The sequence below is a fragment of the Nicotiana tabacum genome, chromosome 17 (assembly GCF_000715075.1).
Source record: "Nicotiana tabacum cultivar K326 chromosome 17, ASM71507v2, whole genome shotgun sequence".
Classification (NCBI taxonomy): Eukaryota; Viridiplantae; Streptophyta; class Magnoliopsida; order Solanales; family Solanaceae; genus Nicotiana; species Nicotiana tabacum.
This window is the reverse complement of record NC_134096.1, coordinates 11277702-11298688: the sequence shown is the minus strand read 5'-3', so window position 1 is coordinate 11298688 and position 20987 is coordinate 11277702. Positions and strand designations below refer to the sequence as shown.

The 20987-nt window shown below is 36.6% G+C and overlaps 2 protein-coding genes across 2 annotated transcripts; both read right to left on the bottom strand.

Annotated features, from left to right (window-relative positions):
* Window positions 1–2439: 2439 nt before the first annotated feature.
* On the bottom strand, window positions 2440–6338 carry LOC107793858 (gamma-interferon-responsive lysosomal thiol protein-like). The gene is made up of 5 exons (XM_016616304.2): window positions 6015–6338; window positions 5243–5308; window positions 4865–5005; window positions 3443–3535; window positions 2440–2923 (listed from the first exon to the last, which is right to left on the bottom strand). The coding sequence occupies exons 1-5, from the start codon at window positions 6267–6269 to the stop codon at window positions 2717–2719; spliced, it is 762 nt and encodes a 253-aa protein (XP_016471790.2). The 5' UTR covers window positions 6270–6338; the 3' UTR covers window positions 2440–2716.
* Window positions 6339–7096: 758 nt separating this feature from the next.
* On the bottom strand, window positions 7097–20604 carry LOC107793859 (gamma-interferon-responsive lysosomal thiol protein). The gene is made up of 5 exons (XM_016616305.2): window positions 20190–20604; window positions 12640–12705; window positions 11540–11680; window positions 8045–8137; window positions 7097–7528 (listed from the first exon to the last, which is right to left on the bottom strand). The coding sequence occupies exons 1-5, from the start codon at window positions 20442–20444 to the stop codon at window positions 7325–7327; spliced, it is 759 nt and encodes a 252-aa protein (XP_016471791.2). The 5' UTR covers window positions 20445–20604; the 3' UTR covers window positions 7097–7324.
* Between the last annotated feature and the right edge of the window lie 383 nt (window positions 20605–20987).

The following is a 20987-nucleotide window of genomic DNA, read 5'->3' as shown; positions in this document are numbered from 1 at the left end:
AGTTTTGGACACCAATTATGCGGCCGATATGCGGTCCGCATATCGATTATGCGATCGTAGAACCTGTTCCAGAGCCTACTACCCGACCTTACTTCGTTAAATACACGCTTTGGGCCATTTTTGAGCTAAAATATGATGTTTTAAAGATAAGGGAGTGTTTTAGAGAGAGAGGAAACCCTAGGCTAATTATTCATCAAGTCTTGTTCAAATCTTGGAAGATTAACAAGGAAAACCCACAAGGTCTTCATCTTAAAGGTAAGAATTTACACCTTAACCCCTAATTTTGAAATTATCTAAAAATGGGTAATTAGCAAGATAATATTTGGGCATGAGAGTTGTTTATTTTACATGCATGTGATATCAAGGGGTTTAGGAAGATTGTTGAACTAAGCATGGTAAAGAATGAGTTGTGGGATGAAGGAATCCTCCATAAAAGGACCTTGAAACCTTAATGCACACTTACTGTTTGATAAAATGTTCAAATGAGCTAGAACCATGATTATCTTCCTAATTTTGGTTTAATTTGTTATATTTTTACAATAGATTGAAGTTGCTAAGAATTTTAGAATATTTTAGAGTTTAAGGAAGCTCAATTGAGGTATGTTAGCTAAACCCTTCTCTTAGAATTGAATCCCACGACATTCATGTAATTTATGTAAGTCACAAGTGGTTCTTTATAAAATTGGCTATTCCGAGTAAGATTGGGTTGAAAGATATATGTTCCATAAGTATCCCAATTGCTTTATTTATATTATGTTATCAATTGAGGATGTGTTAAAAATATGGGTTGTGCACTAAAAATATTCGACTTCAAGTCAAATTCAAACGAAGGCTATTATGCCAAATTTTGTGAAGAATTTCCATGTGCCTTAGACTCTTAATTGCTCACAGGTGTACTACACACCTTGATTTGAATTGTTGTTGTTGGTAATAATGATGTTGATGTTGGAAAGTGAAAATGTGAGCATGAAATACTAAATACGGCCAACGTGCCAATAATAATTTATAATTATGACCATTAGTGCCAATGAAATGAAAAGAGGTGAAAGAAGTATGAAATGCTATGATTGATATAAAAAGTTGATGTCTCGAATAAGACAGCCTAGCCAATCGGGTCGTGATCGGACATTATGCCGCACACATGGTGGTGATTTGTGTTGGAAATTGTAATTGAAATGGTGATTGTGGTTGATGTCCCAAATGGATAGCCTAGCCGATCGTGTTGTGATCGGACTTCGTGTTAAAGATGGTGGTATTGATATTGAGAATAATTGTGGTTGATGTCTCTAATGAGATAGCCTAGCCGATCGGGTCGTGATCGGACTTCGTGGTGAGAGTACAGTGGTATTGGTATTGTGAATAATGGTATTGTGAAAAATGGTATATCGTTACTAAAAATCTCCCAACGTGAGATATGAAAATTAATTTGAACATTGTCTTGATCCTAAATTGAGGTTTGATGTTGTTTAAGGCTTCTATTGATATTATGATATTCTTGTTTGTATTATTCATTATTCTATTGAGAGAGTATTTTGTCATTCATACTAGTACTATTCCATATGTATTAACGTCCCTTTTGCCGGGGGCGTTGCATCTTCAATGGATGCAGGTGGTTCCACAGTAGGGGACACTTAACAGTGATAGCGGTATACTCTCTTCCCAGCAGACTTGGTGAGCCCCACTTCATTTCGGGGTTATGTATCTTTTGTTCCTCGTGTATTGTGTTTGAGGCATAGCCGGGGCCTTGTTGCCGACTTTATCATAGTACTCTTTTGTATCTATTAGAGGCTCCGTAGACATAGTTTGGGTTGTGTATTGGTCCTGGAAAAGCCAAACTATATTATGTTGTGGTTGTATTACTTGTCCATTTGAGACTTTAAAAATGATGAAACTATTGGTAATGAATTGATATTGTAGACATGAACACCTTTTGTCTAATTATTGAAAATATGTATTATTTTCATTCATGGATGAGTTTAGGTAGAAGGAAATCTAATAGGCTTGCTCGGCCGGGTTCACTCGGTTGAACGCCGGTCGCGCTTCCCGGTTTTGGGGCGTGACAGAAATGTTTCCTTTTGCTCATGTTTAGATTTCTCAACTAATTGGTTAGTATTGAAGGCATGTGAGGCTCTCAAGTTGTTTCAAGTATTTGTTGCTTTTGGAACCACGTGTTTTAAATTGTTTAGTGCAACTTATAGTGAACTGATAGGCAAATAAAGTATAACAACACAAAAATCATGAGAGCATTTTAATCGCAGATATCTGTAAAATACCGTAAAGAATGGTTCAATGATATCCTTGGATTAACTACTGTTTCATTTATTTAAAAATACCAAAAATCATGAGAGCCGATTTTTTGTGTTAGTTCTACCCTTCTATTGAATCCATCGTTTTCAGCTTGAACTATTTACATATACGCAAAAGAAAAAGATTAAACTATAGTTGAATTTGCCTCTTATAGTTGCTAAAATGCAGACTCAGCGACATGGCTATTTTCATGTAGACCACTTATAAAAATCCTTACTTTCTATTTCCACATCCGAAATTAAACCAAACTCTCATATTGCAACATTTCCTATAAACAGCTGATTAGAGAACTGAGCACCCTCATTATCATCCATCATGATAAATATTTTACAAATGCATTTCATAAAAAGAACCAGCATCAAAGAACTTGGTATATTATATGCAGCAACACGATAGAGCGGCCTGTGGATTATGCAGATGCAGCCAGCTTAACGCGATTCACCGATGAAGTAAATGTTGAACTTATAGTTGATAACTTGGAGATGGCTGCTTGTTTTAAACAGAAAGGACTGATTTTCTTTCCCATTTTAATCACATTGACAGATGAGCTGCAACCGGGGATCGGAGAAGTTCCTTTATAAGCCTTGCAGATGTAGCTTATGAAGTCCCTGTAGTCCTGCAACAATGAAATTTATTGTCATAGAAGGAGAATTTTCATACAATAGTTACAAATTGTAAGGGCAGCTCGGTGCACTAAGCTCTCACTATGCGCGGAGCCCGGGGAAGGGCCGGACCACAAGGGTCTATGGTACGTAGCCTTACCCTGCATTTCTATAAGAGGCTGTTTCCACGGCTCGAACCCATGACCTCCTGGTCACATTGCAGCAACTTTACCAAAAATAGAGAAGACTTTTGAGGAACTATTGAGAGCAAAAGGCAATTTTAGAGTTAAAAGAGCTCTAAATCAACCCCGAGGCTGAAGTCTGCTCCTTCTTAAAGTGAATTTACAGGCAACTTTCTTATTAGTTTTCCAGGGAAATGCCGGGGCCGGGAGCCGGGGGAGGAGGTTGTTGTCAGTGTGCATGCGGGAAAGAACTCAAAAACATATTTTGACAAACTGCCAGAACGAATGGGAATATAACACTAGAGAATGCAAAGTGCAAGTTCAGAAAATATAGAGCAAAAAGAAACTGACATCATAAAGTGGTTGGCCATCAACAACAACCCATGGTACATATTTATGAGGAGGTTGAAGGGCATTTGTCTCAGCCGCATAGCGTAATTCGAGCTGCACATAAGATCAAGTAACATTAATTCACACAACATAAGATATTACTATACGAAATGATATATCAGACCAAATAAAATTTGTTCCATCAAAGTTGTTTACAAATCAAGTTCACTTCAACCTCCAAATCGAACAGAAAGGTACTTCCTTCTGTTTATTTGTTCCTAACGCTCCATTACTGAGTAGAGACGCCTTAATCAACTTACAGAAAACCGAAAGCTTGAGGATGCAAAACTGTACAAAGACTTGACTCTTAAGAAAAACACAACAAGTCAACAAAATCCAAGAGTTGCATCATACCATTTACATAGTTACATCTAAAAACTTATCCAAATGATTCGCAAAGTGCTGGCTTAGCATCCAAATATCTTTGCATGAAGAAAATGGGAAGGAAGCATATACAAGAGGGTGGAGCAAAGTGAAGGTTCAGAAACTTCTGAGAACAAACAATAATAACACTGATAAAGAAAGCAACACGTTAACTAAATAAAGTTGTTGTCGACTCTCTCTCTTAAGCTAACAAGCGTCGTCCGTGTGATAGGCATGGTTAGACGGGGGAGACCTTTCAAACAACTGCTCGTTACAGTGAGTGCTAGGTTATTGCTGAAACCCTTGGACAGAGAAATGAACAACGAGTATTTACTCCAATTGCAACCCAAATTCAGTCACTGAGCTTGGGATTTGCAAGTGGTACTGCTAAGAAGCTAGAACTGAGTGCAAACGTACAATCTAAAGGTGAATTAGCTGCGAGTTCTGATAAACAAAGCTACGCAAAGGTTACAGCAACGAAACATAGCCAAAGTGAAGAACAACCTAAGGTGCCAATTGAACAACCTAAGATGCCAATTGAAGACAAATTGCCAGATTAATTCGTTTCGGATAAGCATAAAAATACAATGAGTTCAATGCTATGGTGACTGAACTTTGTCCTCTAAAGAAATTTCTGAAGTAGTTGTACCACTGAATACTTAGCATTTTTCTCTTGAACTACTTCACTAATTTGATTCAACCCCCAACTTTATGTTACTCTCATGAGTCATAAGAATAGGGTTACAATAACAAATTCAAAACAAGCTGCCACATCTCCTAGTCCTAGCCCAAAGAATTCGTTACCTAAATTTTATGTCATTAACCGGCCATTTAGATCAGATTTTGACAAAACAACAGGAGCAGATAAGACCTCAACAATGAACTATAGGGCAGAGAAGCCAATAATCCTTTTAAGAAATGAACATGTTGATTGAAGAAATTTTTCTTTTTTCATATGAAATGCTCGAAAAAAAGAAAGAGAAACACAGGATTAGCGTTAAATCAACCAAGAGAACTAACCTCTTTCCCTCGCCCACCGCCGACACAATCTTTAACAAGCTTTGCCTTCAAATTCAGTTTTTCAAAACATGTTTCCCACTGGGTATAATTCTTATGGTAGACCAAACTTTCCACACAGTAAATGAAAGGAAAATGTTCATTCTGCATCAAATATCCAATGAAAATGAAATTATGATTTAGAAGTAAACATATATCTTTAATCAAACTGTGATGTTTTTAAGCTTGATTAACTTTGTCCACTACAACAGTAAGGTCATTAAAACTAATTTTTCGCGTTTAAGTAACTACTGGAAAATCATTTTATGAAAACTGAACTATGTGTGAATCACTCAGAAAATACAAAATGACCAGAAAGTACAATTTCGATTAGTAGCTTACCAAATCTGGCCAGGCATCAATTGCACAAGCCTCTAAAGTGTCCAAAAAACATTCAGCTGGACCATGCTGCAACCATCACAAAGAAAATTTCATAAATTTCTAAGTGTGCTTATACTATGCATACACACATATAAGAACCACAATATAACTTAAATTAACCAAACTATAGCCCAGAAACAGATCTAGCCCTCCTTAACGTATTCAACTGCACTCATTTTTTTTGTTCAACAAAATTTGACCAGAGGCGGATGCAGCGTTGCGGATGAAAGTAGTACTTTCGACACAAAACATAGATTTATGTGTAAAAATATAGCAAAATTGCAACACATAGTAGATATGAACTCATAACTATAAAAATACAATGAGTTCAATGCTAAGAACTTTAAATGTTGAATCCATAAAGAGCTTGATACTATGCTTTTATACAAGTATCACAACATAACTTAAAGGGATATTTACACAATAGTTGGCCGGGTTTACTATTTATTTTTCTAGCTAGTATACATAGATTATATGCTAATTATACACTATTATACATGGATTAAACATTCGTCGGTTGTTCTTAGTTGGATGAACAACTTTTAAGGTTAATTCTTCTAACTTTAAATGGGCGAAAGAATAGCGCAAAAATAGATAGAACCATTGTCTACTTTTTCTCGACCATTATAAATATGCAAAAAAATAAATATAAAATATATAAATATAACAAGCTAGCAACTCTAACTCATAAATATAGAAACATAAAAAGAAAGAGAGAAGATTCTTGGATGACCTGGCATTTGAAGGTGTTATTGGGTTGGATCTTAGTATTGCCCCATGGAACAAGTTTAAGATCAACAACATCAATGAGTCCATTCTTGAAAATCTTAGGTAAATAATTAACAATGAAATTTGAACAACCAGGACAGAGAGTTTCGTAATACAAAGTCAAAGACACTTTCTGCTCGCAAGAAATGGGAGAAATTTGGGTGAAGCATAGAAAGAAAGCAAGGAAAATGGATACACTTCTTTGGAAAGAAGATCTCATTTTGGCTTTTGACTTTCTGGGAAGGAATTGGAGTTTAAAACTCTAATTTTAATAATTGCATGGGACTTTTTCTATTGGAATAATGTGACAATTAGCTGTCTTGTATACGAATAAAAAAAAGTCCACGTGAATTATAGTTTATCTAAAAGCTAATCCAAGATCTATTATCAATGTGATCACCCCTAACATTAATAATGTTCATTTGTAGCTACAAGCTAGGAAATCAAGTTTGATTCTCCAGATAATAATAATAATAATAAATATTCCATTTGTCCCAATGGAACATTCAGTAACAAAGTTTTTGTTACTAAATATTTATTCCTCTTTATTTATCTGCTTAATAAGTTGTTTCATCACATTATATCATGTGCAACAATTGCAATTCCTTGTAAGAGAATATCTTAAACAAATATATACTCTTGTATGTCAGAATATACTCTTCATATTGCGGAATGCAAAAAATACATGGTTTTAGTTTAGTCTTAGATTTAGGGTAGCCTCACTCCTCAATTGCACCACAATAAGGCAATCCTATTGGATTTGCATATTTGGTGCAATCCATTTCTTTCTATCACAGCTGCCCAATTTCAATTCTGTTTCTGGTGTTTCATTAGCAGCTGCAGTCATGTCACTGAGGTACTCTTATCATAATACCATCCAAATAATTTTCTTGATTCAGACTTCAAAATTAGCCTTTGTGGTGCATGCGGTCCTTCCCCGGACCCTGCATGAATGCAGGATGCTTTGTGTGACTGCCCTTTTTAGACTACATGCCTCTGTTAATAAATGCAAGCTTAGAGAGACATGGCTGCTTTCATGTAGACAACTTAATAAAAATCCATACTTTCTATTCCCACATCCCAAATTAAACCAAATTCTCATATTACAACATTACTTATAAACCGCTGATTAGAGGACTGAGCACCTTCATTATAATCCATCGTGATAAGTATTTTACAAATGCATTAACCAACTACAGTATTTCATCATTTAATAAAATGAACCAGCATCAAGGAGCTCTATATTATACTCAGCGCGATAGAGCAGCCTGTGGATTACGCAGACGCAGCCAGATTAACGCGGTTCATCCATGATGTAATAGCTGAACCTATAGTTGATAACTTGGAAGTGGCAGTATGCATTAAACAGAAAGGAGTAAATTTCCTTCCCATTTTAATGACATTGACAGTTGAGCTGCAACCTGGCACTGGAGCTCCTTTGTAAGCTTTGCAGATGTAGCTCATGAAGTCCATGTACTCCTGCAACGAGGAAATATATCGTCATAGAGGATAATTTTCATACAGCACCGTAACCGGTGGTTTCTGAGCTTTACATACTTCTTGATCACGGCCATCACCTACTAAACTTCCATCCTCCCCCTCCCCCTCCCCCGGGTGTAGAGGTCATTTTACGTTAGTTATAAACCATTCAAAACAAAACTCAGAAAGCAGATAGATATAGAAAAGACTATTGATGAACTGTTGAGAGCAGAAGGCAATTTCAGAAGTAAAAAGCTCTGAATCAACTCAGAAGGCTGAAAGTCTGCTCCTTATAGTGAATTTGCTGGCAACTTTCTTATAGTTATGAAATCTTTATCCAGGCAATGCCGGGGCGGGTGGGAGTTGGGGGAATGTGTGTGCGTGTGTGTGTGTGTGTTGTTGGTGGGCATGCGGGAAAGAAGACAAAAATATAATCTGAAAAGCTGCTAGGAAAGGACTATAGCGCTACATAATGCAAAATGCAAGTTCTGAATTGTAGAGTAAAAGGAAACTGACATCATAAAGCGGTTGGCCATCAACAACCACCCACGGCACATATTTATGAGGAGGTTGAAGGGCATTTGTCTCAGCTGCATAGCGCAGTTCGAGCTGCAAATAAGATTTAAGTAACATTAATTCACAGAACATATATAAGAATACTACAATACGAGCAAAACATCATACCAAATAAAATCTGTTCCATCAAAGTTCATTACAAATCAAGTTCGTTTCCAATAAGCTCCAAAGCTAATGATTCTTTTGTTGTTGGATTTCACGCCAAACAGATGAATGCCGAGGACTAGCTTTCAAGTTATTCTAGATAATTTCATTAATCTCAAAAACTTAAATCCTTTACGGTCTCAGCACAGCAAGAAATCTCCTATCCCAAAGAACTTGTTACCTAAATTTTATATCGTAAGCTACCTGGATAACCTAAACTACAGGAGCATATAGGAACTAACAATGAACTTCAGGACAGAGAAGCAGATAATCATTTTACGGACACAAAGAAGGCAAAAGGTACCTTAATCCCTCTTACTCAACTCTTAAGTGAAAACTTATAATGCAATGTGTGAAAGGTGTGAGGAACGACATCCATGCATTTGCTTTATGAGAAACAGAGAAATAAGAATGATTCTATAAAGAAATCTGACGATGGGAAAAAAAAAGATGGAGAACGGGCTCCAAATCTCTTTAAATGTTACTGTGCGTTGTCACAAAGGAACAGAAACTCATCCTGAAGAAAGTTACTTTCTTCTGTCAATCTGTTCATAATGAATAGAGAAGCCTTAATAAACTCACAAACTCGCCAACAGCCAGAAGTCTAATATAATTGCTGACCAAAGCTGGCTTAGTCTCCAAAACTTTGTTGTATGAAATGTGGGGGAAAATAGCACACGGAAAAAATATTCATGGTGATTACAAGAATAACAATTGACACTGAGATACTTTATACAAGAATAAAAAGAGAAACAAGGGCATCAAGATTTTAACGTGGAAAGCCCCAGGGAAAATTCACGGCCTAAGAGAAGCAAATAATATCACTGTAGTAAGGGATTTTACACTTGGTAGCCTCGGTCGAAACACTCAACAAACCACTAACAATCAGAAGAAACAACAGTCTTTTGATTTATACACTTCACTATCACACCGTTCACACACACACTATTTTTACTCACAGACTAATTCTCTCACGCCTTGTCTGAGACTTACTCGTTCTTGATTGGATGATCAAAATGGATGAAGCACTCTATTCCTCCAAGGAAAAATTAAACGACAGAAAAGGAAAAAAAATCTCCACAGAAACTCAAACGCCTATGCCAACTTTAACAAGAATTGGCCTCCAGCACATATGAAAAATTTGAACATGTCTATTGCCAACTTGAGAATGGAATGGACCCCCCAGACCCCCCCCCCCCTCCCCAAGACCCATTCAACTAAAGGAGGTAACAACAAACCTTTAGTTGGAGCGCATCCCAACAAGTTCTTTGCACAACTCAAATTTGTCTCTTGATACCACTATAGTCAGCAATAGAAGTCCTCTTGATGGAGGAGGTACCAATAGACGACTTTGAGTTGTGCAAAGAGCTTCGATCCACTCCAACTAGAAGTACGTTGTAATCTCATTCAAGTAAATAGGCCTGTATGGGGAGATTTTTCAGGTTCATCCCATTCTCAAGTAATTTTTCCTTTTCTTTTATTGTTTAATATATCCTTGGAGGCCAAGTTCCTTTTGGCATATAAAATGGGTGCTTCATTCCTATTTTGATCATTCAATCCAAAAGATAACAATAACAACAACATACTCGGTGTAATTCCACAAGTGAAGAAAAATAGTTTGTGAGGCAAAATAGAGAGTGCGAGCAGTACTACAGTGAGGTGAGTAAATCAAAGGACAATTGTTTCTTTAAAGTGTACAGTGGTCTCTTGAGTATTTACTCGAGGCTACCAAGCGTAAAACTCCTTGGTATTACACTCTCTAGAAAACATATTTTAGATTTATCAGCAATTATTTGGTGCTCCACAATAATGAATATGAACAAAATTCATGGTTTTGCTATTATTCACTGTTTTTTTCTTTTTTTTGCATTTATTTTGTGTATATGCCTCATATATGGGGCGGAGTGTTGGCCTGTCATAAACTCTCATGTTCAGAAGATGAAAGTAGCTGAAATAAGGATGTTGAGATGGATGTCCGGGCATACCAAGTTAAATAAGATTAGGAATGAAGTTATTCGGGAAAAGGTGGGAGTGGCTCCCGTGGAGGATAAGATGCGGGAGGCGAGACTGAGATGGTTCGGGCATGTGAAGAGGAGAAGCACAGATGATTCAGTTAGGATTTGCGAGAGGTTACCTCGGTGGGTATGAGGAGGGATAGAGGTAGGCCAAAGAAGTATTGGGAAAGGTGATTAGGCAGGATATGGCGTAGCTGGAGCTTACCGAGTACATGACCCATGATAGGAGGATGTAGAGGCCGAGAATTAGGGTGGAAGTTTAGTAGGCAGTCGAGCGTTTCTCTTTTTCTTTCTCAGAATGGTAGCATTAAACCTATTGTTTGATTGCATTCATTCGCTTCTATTTTCTTAATATCTTGTTGTTGTTACCACTTGTTGCCATTGCTTCTTTTCATCTTGTCTTTAGCCGGGAGTCTGTCGGAAACAACATCTCTGCCCTCCTAGGGTAGGGGTAAGGTCTGCGTACACACAACTCTCCCCATACCTCACTTGTGGGAACTTACTGGGTTTGTTGTTGTTGTAGTATTCTGTGAATATGCCTGAATCTTTCTCCTTCCATTTCCCTTTTTCTTTTCCCTTTCAGATTCGGAGTGGGATATTATTTGCTCCTCACGGTCCGTGATTTTTTTCCTTATTGAGAAAAATTTTCCACATTAAAATATTGGTGTTCTTTTTTTTCTTTTTATTCTCGTCGATTACCGCATTCCAATGTCCGTTATTATTCTTGTAATTTACCATTGTATTATTTCTGTGCACTATTTTTCCAACACATTGAAGGGCATATCCAAGAGAGAGAAAGAGGAGCTATATGCAAAAGGGTGGAGCTATAACTATTAAGACATAACACGTAGTAATACTTTGCTTTCTTTTCTTTCTTTTTTATTACTGTCTGCTGAACCTTATATTTGTGAAGAAACACTTTAAAATTCAATTACTTCTATTTAGATAGATGCATAATGCTGCTTGTCCTCCTCTCAAAGCTAGCTAGTCGATCGAAGAAGAATCTCTTTTTCATATTCATATGCTCAGCATCTATAATTAAGCATATAGCAGAAAAAATAGAAACCAAAGTTCTTTTTTTCTTTTGCACATTATGTTGTGAAATCTAAACTTTCAAATAGATTTAGAATTGTTAAACCCAAAGTGAAATCTTTAGAGCAGTGTAACTCAGAAATAATACCAACTTACCAAAAAAATTCACAATAACACCCAAAAAACAAAAGAGAGAGAAACAGAAAGAACAGGATTAGCTTTAAATCAATTCAAAAGAACTAACCTCTTTCCCTTGCCCACTGCCAACACAATCTTTAACAAGCTCTGCCTTCAAATTCAGCTTTTCAAAACATGTTTCCCATTGGGTATAATTCTTATGGTAGACCAGACTTTCCACGCAGTAAATGAAAGGAAAATGTTCATTCTGCATCAAATATCCAATAAAAATGAAATTATGATTTAGAATAGCCTCGTTAGTGAGATATAGAAGTAACCAGCTACTTGCCATTTATCAAGTCTCTATAACGTAGTTTAAGTAGGGCCGGCTTTAGCATAAGGCAGCTAAAGCAAAGGCCTTAGGCCCCAAAATAATGAAGGCCCCATTTTTTACTAGTAATGAATTAATTTTTCTTTAAACATTGAGTACTTTTGATGAAAAATACAATATTTATATAAAAAAAGAAAAAGAAAATTTTGTTTTAATGATGATTCTGATGGCTGGGTATTACTTTCGGAAATAAGAATAGCCTTTCGAGTATAGGAGAACATTTTTTGGAAATCTAGTATGAAGGAAAAACACCAAGGAAGTACAAAGAAGACTACTCGATATAAATTCTAGAGCATTTTATACATCATGTGGTTGTTATAATCTAAATTTCGTACGTTATGACATGTCTATCTTGTTCAAAAGCTATGTCATTCCTTGGAGTAGTACAACGTATATATTCACTCTTTTCTCCTTCTATACTAAGCGATGGAAAATTTGAAAAGATAGTGTACTTAGTCTAACACTTAAATCATCATCGCAAACATGTTGAGAAAGCCATATTGAAAGTATAAAGCAATAAGATTTTAAACTCCACAAATAAGCCTTTATTGAAATTAGTAGAAGTTAGTGCGGATTCAAAGACTAAAAGTGAAGCTTATTGTTTTGCAGCGTATGAGCTTGAAACTTTCGAGTAAAGTTTTATTAAAATTTGGCTTTAAGCCCCAAATCCCGTATAACAGTAAAGTCAACAAACTACCTTTCTTGCACTAAAGTGGACATAGCCACACCCACTATGATAGTAAAATCACAAAATCATTTTTTGATAGCTGAACTATGTGTGAATTGCTCAGAAAAATACAAATGACCAGAAGGTACAATTTTGATCAGTAGCTTACCAAATCTGGCCAGGCATCAATTGCACACGCCTCCACAGTGTCCAGAAAACATTCAGCTTTACCATGCTGCAACCATGACAAAAAGAGTTTCATAAATCTCTAAGTATGCTTCATACTATGCACATACATATATAACAATGGGTTCGCAGGTTAGGCAGACCCCAATGTTTCGGGATCAAACCTTATACATATGTGCATAAAAACAAGTAAAGATTGAGTTATAGATATACATTTGGGAAGCCACACTCTTGACTCAGAACCTACAAATTTAAATTATGGATCTGCTAGATTTAGCCCTTTTCAACGAGGTCAGCTGACCTCATTGCTTTTTGTTCAACGATAATACACAACTACACATGCAAAAGCACTACTCCCTATGTCCCAATTAGGGGTGTCAAATGAGTGGGTTGGGCTGATTTTGGACAGGTCAAAATGGGTTGAGTCAATATGACCCGCCCAAAAGTAACTTGGCTGAGATGTGTTGGATCAAGTTGGACTAAAAATTGGGCCATAGCCCATCCGCCCAACTCTCACCAAGCTTTAATTAATGTGTATTGTTTTCTTTTAAATTGTTTAATTATTAAATAAGACTTTTTTCTTTTGTTATGGTCATATATAACATATCAAACAAAAAAATATCATAAATATTTTAGCAATGTTACTCATGGATCAATGGACTAAAAATAAGGCCAACTTTAGATGGGCTGAAATGGGTTAGGTCAAGATGAGCTGAGTTCAACAAATGGAGAGTCAACGACCAGTCCATGGTTGGGTGGGTTGGGCGGGTCAAATGAGTTTGGGCTCAAATTGCCACCTCTAGTCCCAATTCACTGTCATACTCTTCATGTTTTCTATATTTAGAAAATAATTTAACTATAAACTTCATGTTTTATACTGTAAAACAAGTTTCAAAAAAAGAAAAACTTTATCAAACTTTGAGCCTAGTCAAACAACTGTTAGTCCCGCCAATATTGCTGTATTTGTAAATAATAATTCTGCAAAATATAAGTTATCGTAATGAAACAGTAATTAATTCGAGCCCACTGAATTCACAGTGTTTCGTTAAGGAATTTAATCCCCTCCTAGTACCCAAGGTAATGGATTATTTCCTCCCAGGATAGAACGAATCACACACTGGTGTAGCGGTACTTCAAACCCCAGTGTTTCAGCGAACACAAAGTTCGGTAGCAAATCACACTTACAGTTGCTTTGTTTGAAGTTAAAACAATGCAGAACGAAGGAGTAGATACTCAGAAAATCGTATGGAAATACTGAGAGGAAGGAGTGCAATGTATAGCCAAATCTGTTGAGCGATTTCAGTTTGTGTCTTGTGTATTGTGTGTTGTGTGTCTTTCTTCAACAGCTGCTGCACATATATATAGCAGCCAGTGTTGAAGAAGAACAATCGTCCACCCTCCATGGTGGAGCAAGCATTAGCTTGTTTGTGGAGCAAGCACATTCATGGTGGGAAAAGCATTAGGCGGCTGCCTTGTGGTTAATACACGGATTGGAAAATATCCGTTACAAATGCGGATAATCTTACGTTAATATTTACTATTAACAAATAAATTTGGTCCAAAAAATTAATCAATCAATCGATCATTTGACCAAATCCAAATCCAAATCCGAAGCCGAAGCCGTAGCCGAAGCCGAGCCGAGCGAGCGACGACGACGACGGCGCGAGGCTTGCTTTCTTCTTAACTCTTTAAGAGCTACAAGAAAAGCAATTATATATATACCCACCAAAAATGTCTTTCACTTCCAATATGGGACAATGTCTCATTGTCAAGAGGGGAAACTTAAAATTTTACTCAAAAATTACATTTTCCCTCCATTTCCCATTCACCTTTATTTTAAGACTATTTCATCTTAAAAACAAAAACCTCAACAATCCCCCACATGAATGGGGAATGGCTATATCACGGAAGTATGCATGGAAAAACTGTGTGATTTACAAGCAAGGATTAATCGCATCTGGATAAGTAGGTTTCCCTTTGAACTTTCCGTAGTAAACTTATGTCGAATATACTCGGTCAATCGGTAGATTTGATATCTTTGAACCGTCGATCTTTGGTGTATACCTAGACAACCATAAGTCACACAATCAACCCTTAACCGTCTTTGGTTCTCATTGTTGTGTTCGTTTTAGCCATGAACACCGCCTGGTTTCATAAGTGCGTAGAGAACTGGCCTCACAAAGTTCTCCTTGAAGCGGCCAACACTTCACACTTACATAGGTGATTCCTAAACGTGTCATCCTGTAGATACACTATTTGATATACCCCGTATCAAATTTAGAAATCATTAAAAAGCCTTAATGTTTTATCCTTGGTACTGAACATTGTCTCATCACGAGAACGGACTAAAATTTTATTTGACAATGTTGAACCGTCATTAATGACTTTGTTTGATCTCCTTGAACCTAGATCTTGGGATCTCCAGTCTTCTAGGTAGAGTTACCGCCACAATGACTTGTTCTCGGCCATAGCCCCATTCCCCTTGATGATTTCTCAACTACTTCTCTAGTTAGGCCTTTTGTAAGTGGATCCGACACATTATCACTTGACTTTACATAGTCAATCGTGATAATTCCTCTAGAGAGTAATTGCCTAACGGTTTTATGTCTTCGTCGTATATGACGAGATTTACCGTTATACATAACGCTCCCAGCCCTTCCAATTGCCGCTTGACTATCACAATGTATGCATATTGGTGCCAACGGTTTGGGCCAAAATGGAATGTCTTCCAAGAAATTCCGGAGCCATTCAGCTTCTTCACCGGCTTTATCTAAGGCTATGAATTCAGCCTCCATTGTAGAGCGAGCAATACATGTTTGTTTGGACGACTTCCAAGATACCGCTCCTCCACCAATAGTGAATACATATCCACTCGTGGACTTAGAATCAGTTGAACCGGTGATCCAATTTGCATCACAGTATCCCTTAATCACCGCAGGGAATTTATTGTAGTGCAAGTCAAAGTTCTGGGTATGTTCTAAATATCTCAAAACTCGTTTCATTGCCATCCAATGAGATTGGCCTGGATTGCTCGTATATCGACTCAGTTTACTTATAGCACAAGCTATATCTGGTCGTGTACAATTCATGATATACATTAAGCATCCCAACACACGAGCATAATCCAATTGTGATATGCTTTGACCTTTATTCTTTGCTAATGCAAGATTCACGTCAATTGGAGTCTTTGCAACTTTAAAGCCCAAGTGCTTGAAATTTTCAAGTACTGTCTTAATATAATGAGATTGTGACAATGCCAGACCTTGAGGAGTCTTATGGATCTTAATTCCCAGAATTAAATCAGCAACTCCCAAGTCTTTCATATCAAACTTGCTATTGAGCATACGCTTAGTAGCATTTATGTTGGCAATGTCATTACTCATTATCAGCATATCATCCACATATAGGCAAACAATGACTATGTGATTTGGAACATTTTTAATGTACACACATTTATCACATTCATTTATCTTAAAACCATTTGACAACATTGATTGGTCAAATTTCGCATGCCATTGTTTGGGTGCTTGTTTTAGTCCGTAAAGAGACTTAACAAGTCTACATACCTTCTTTTCTTTACCTGGAACCACAAACCCTTCAGGTTGTTCCATGTAAATTTTTTCCTCCAACTCTCCATTTAAGAAGGCCGTCTTAACATCCATTTGATGAATTTCAAGACCATACACTGCAGCTAATGCTACTAACATCCGTATGGACGTAATTCTTGTAACTGGAGAGTATGTATCAAAGTAGTCTAGACCTTCTCGTTGTCTATACCCTTTGACTACGAGTCTTGCCTTGAATTTATCAATAGTGCCATCATCTTTGATTTTTCTCTTAAAAATCCATTTAGAACCCAAAGGTTTATTTCCAGGAGGAAGATCAACCAATTCCCATGTATGGTTGTTTAATATGGATTCTATTTCACTATTGACTGCCTCTTTCCAAAATAATGATTCCGAAGAAGTCATAGCTTCTTTAAATGTTTGAGGATCATTTTTCAATAAGAAAGTCACAAAATCTGGTCCAAATGAAGTAGACGTTCTTTGACGTTTACTACGTCTTGGATCCTACTGATTACATGTACTTTCTTTTGTTTCTTCCCGATGTCGTTTAGATCCTTCACCAAACGACTCACATTCCTTTTTATACGGATATATATTTTCAAAGAACTCAGCATTATTTGATTCTATAACCATATTATTATGAATGTCGGGATTTTCTGATTTATGAACCAGAAATCGATATGCTTTACTATTTGTCGCATATCCTATGAAAACACAATCAACGGTTTTCGGTCCTATCTTTACCCTTTTGGGTTTAGGAACTTGCACTTTTGCCAAACACCCCCACACTTTAAAATAATTCAAGTTGAGCTTCCTTCCTTTCCATTTTTCATATGGAATGGATTGTGTTTTGCTATGGGGCACTCGATTTAATATTCGATTAGCCGTAAGTTCTGTGGCAAACCAGAACTTATCAACAACGCATTCATCATCTCCTTTAATGTGCGATTCTTTCTTTCCGCAATCCCATTAGATTGGGGCGTGTAAGGGGTTGTTGTTTGATGAATAATTCCATATTCTAAACATATTTCTTCAAAAGGAGATTCATATTCACCACCCCTATCACTTCTTATCATTTTTACTTTCTTGTTAAGTTGCGTTTCAACTTCATTTTTGTATTGTCTGAATGCGTCTATTGCTTCATCTTTACTATTCAGTAAGTAAACATAGCAATATCGAGTACCATCGTCAATAAAAGTTATGAAATACTTCTTTCCACCGCGAGATGGTATTGACTTCATGTCACAAATATCTGTGTGAATTAAGTCTAAAGGATTTGAATTCCTTTCAACTGACTTATAAGGATGTTTAACATACTTAGATTCCACACATGTTTGACATTTTGATTTTTCGCATTCAAACTTGGGCAGTACTTCCAAGTTAATCATTTTCCGCAAGGTTTTATAATTGACATGACCCAAACGTACATGCCATAAATCATTTGACTCAAGTAAGTAAGAAGAAGCTGAAATATTATTATTATTTTTCACAACCATTACATTTAGATTGAAAAGGCCCTCGGTGAGGTAACCTTTTCCTACAAATATTTCATTCTTACTTATGACAACCTTGTTGGACACAAAAACGCACTTAAAACCGTGCTTAACAAGAAGTCCAGTAGAGACTAAATTCTTTCTCATTTCGGGAACATGAAGGACATTGTTCAAAGTTATGACCTTGCCAGAAGTCATTTTCAGAAATATCTTCCCATATCCTTCAACTTTTGCTGTTGAAGCATTTCCCATATAAACTGTCTCTCCGGGTCCAGCAGGAGCATAAGTAGCAAAAGCTGCTCTAACTGCACAAACATGGCGAGTGGCTCCTGAATCAAACCACCACAATTTAGGATTTCCCACCAAGTTACATTCAGAAAGCATGGCACACAAGTTATCAACATCATCATGGTTTACTACCATGTTTGCTTGACCCATTTTCTTGTCTTTCTTCGGAGCACGACACTCCGTAGATTTGTGTCCGGTTTTCCCACAGTTGTAGCAGTTTCCACTGAACCGCTTCTCGCTTGGGTTGTATTTCGGACCAGATGCCTTCTTTCTCTTTTTGTTTTCTTCAACAATATTTGCTCCCATTATTGTTGAATTTCCACGGCCTCTCCTTTCAGTAGCTTTATTGTCCTCTTCGATTCTCAACCGAACAATGAGATCTTCAAGGGACATTTCCTTTCGTTTGTGTTTCAAATAATTTTTGAAGTCCTTCCACAACGGAGGCAACTTCTCAATCATTGCTGCTACTTGGAATGCTTCATTGATGACAAGACCTTCAGCAAGTAGATCATGAATAATCACTTGCAATTCCTGGACTTGGGTAATAACAGACTTGCTATCTACCATTTTGTAGTCCAAAAATTTTGCGGCAACGAATTTCTTCATCCCGGCATCTTCAGTTTTATATTTCTTTTCAAGCGCATTCCACAATTCTTTTGACGTCTCCACGCTACTGTATACATTATACAGATTATCATCCAGTCCGCTAAGAATATAATTCTTGCATAAAAAATCAGAATGCTTCCACGCTTCAATTACGAGAAAGCGTTCATTTTCTGAAGTTTTATCTGGCAGATCAGAAACATCTTCCTTGATGAACTTCTGTAGACATAACGTAGTTAAGTAGTAGAACATCTTCTGCTGCCAGCGCTTGAAATCAATCCCGGAAAAAATTTCGGGTTTTTCTGCCGGTGCCAACGCCGGTGTTCGGCTTGTCGATGCGTTGGCAGTCACCATCGGAACAGCTTGGTTTTCGCTTTCAGTCGTCATTTTTTACTGTAAAAAAATGACACAAACAAACGTTTAATACACGTTTTCAAACTGGAGTAAAAATCACGTAGATTTTAATCTCCAACAAAATGTCACGAAGGCTTTACTCTCCAAAACGGGAGTACACAAAACCACAAAGGTTTTAGTTTGCAGAATAATAAGAATAACACAAACACAGAAATAAATATTAAATTCCTTAAGATTGTTAGTCCCGCCAATATTGCTGTATTTGTAAATAATAATTCTGCAAAATATAAGTTATCGTAATGAAACAGTAATTAATTCGAGCCCACTGAATTCACAGTGTTTCAAGGAATTTAATCCCCTCCTAGTACCCAAGGTTATGAATTATTTCCTCCCAGGATAGAACGAATCACACACTGGTGTAGCGGTACTTTAAACCCCAGTGTTTCAGCGAACACAAAGTTCGGTAGCAAATCACACTTACAGTTGCTTTGTTTGAAGTTAAAACAATGCAGAACGAAGGAGTAGAAACTCAGAAAATCGTATGAAAATGCTGAGAGGAAGGAGTGCAATGTATAGCCAAATCTGTTGAGCGATTTCAGTTTTTTGTGTCTTGTGTATTGTGTGTTGTGTATCTTTTTTCAACAGCTGTTGCACATATATATAGCAGCCAGTGTTGAAGAAGAACAATCGTCCACCCTCCATGGTGGAGCAAGCATTAGCTTGTTTGTGGAGCAAGCACATTCATGGTGGGAAGAGCATTACAAATGCGGATAATCTTACGTTAATATTTACTATTAACAAATAAATTTGGTCCAAAAAATTAATCAATCAATCATTTGACCAAATCCAAATCCGAAGCCGTAGCCGAGCGACGACGGCGGCGCGAGGCTTGCTTTCTTCTTAACTCTTTAAGAGCTACAAGAAGAGCAATTATATATATACCCACCAAAAATCTTTTCATCTTCCAATATGGGACAATGTCTCATTGTCAAGAGGGAAAAACTTAAAATTTTACTCAAAAATTTAATTTTACCTCCATTTCCCATTCACCTTATTTTAAGACTATTTCATCTTAAAAACAAAAACCTCAACAACAACACATAAAATGGGAGTAATAAGTTGCATAAATTTAACAATCTAAACCCACTAACTAGAACTGGTAAATCTGTCTCTGCTATAGTTGTGTGGAACTGAAAAGAGAAATATAGGGAGAGAAAAAAAGATTGAACCTGGCATTTGAAGGTGTTGTTTGCTTGAAGCTTAGTATTGCCCCATGGAACAAGCTTAAGATTAACAACATCAATGAGTCCATTCTTGAAAATCTTAGGTAAATAATTAACAATGAAATTGGAACAATAAGGACAGAGGCTTTCGTAATACAAAGTCAATGACACTTTTTCTTCGCAATAAATGGGAGAAATTTGGATGAAACATAGGAAGAAAGCTAGGAAAATGGATACCGTTCTTTGGAATGAAGATCCCATTTTTGAGATGATGGGATTTTGGGATTGTTTTGGTTTTTTTGACTTTTGGGGTTTCTTTATGCAAGCGGATAGTAGAGGAATTTGGGGCTCTTTGGTTCTTGAATAGCACGTGGAATTGAAAGAGAGGAGACACGATAGACTGACAAACGATGAGGAAAGTTTACTGAATCCTAGAATGGGAGGAGGAGTATATAAAAATAAAATTTTACCAGCAATAATTTCTGAAAAAAATTATATTTCTTTTATTTGGTGTCCAATATATACAATTGATCTTCATTGAATGTTTTATCGTTTAAAATTAATTAAAGGAAAATGCTCGCTATCACAATTTTTTCTATTTTCAAACTCGAATATGATATTTTCAGTTATGGATAAGGGATCATATCCTATTATAATTCTTGGTGGTCTAAAAACTTATCTTACACTCTCTTTAGAAAACAATTTTTTTGTGAAAGTTAAAGATTTGTGATATGTAATATTATTATTATTATTTTAAGTGAAAGTTAAAACATTCGACAAAACTAATCTGTAAATATTAGTTTA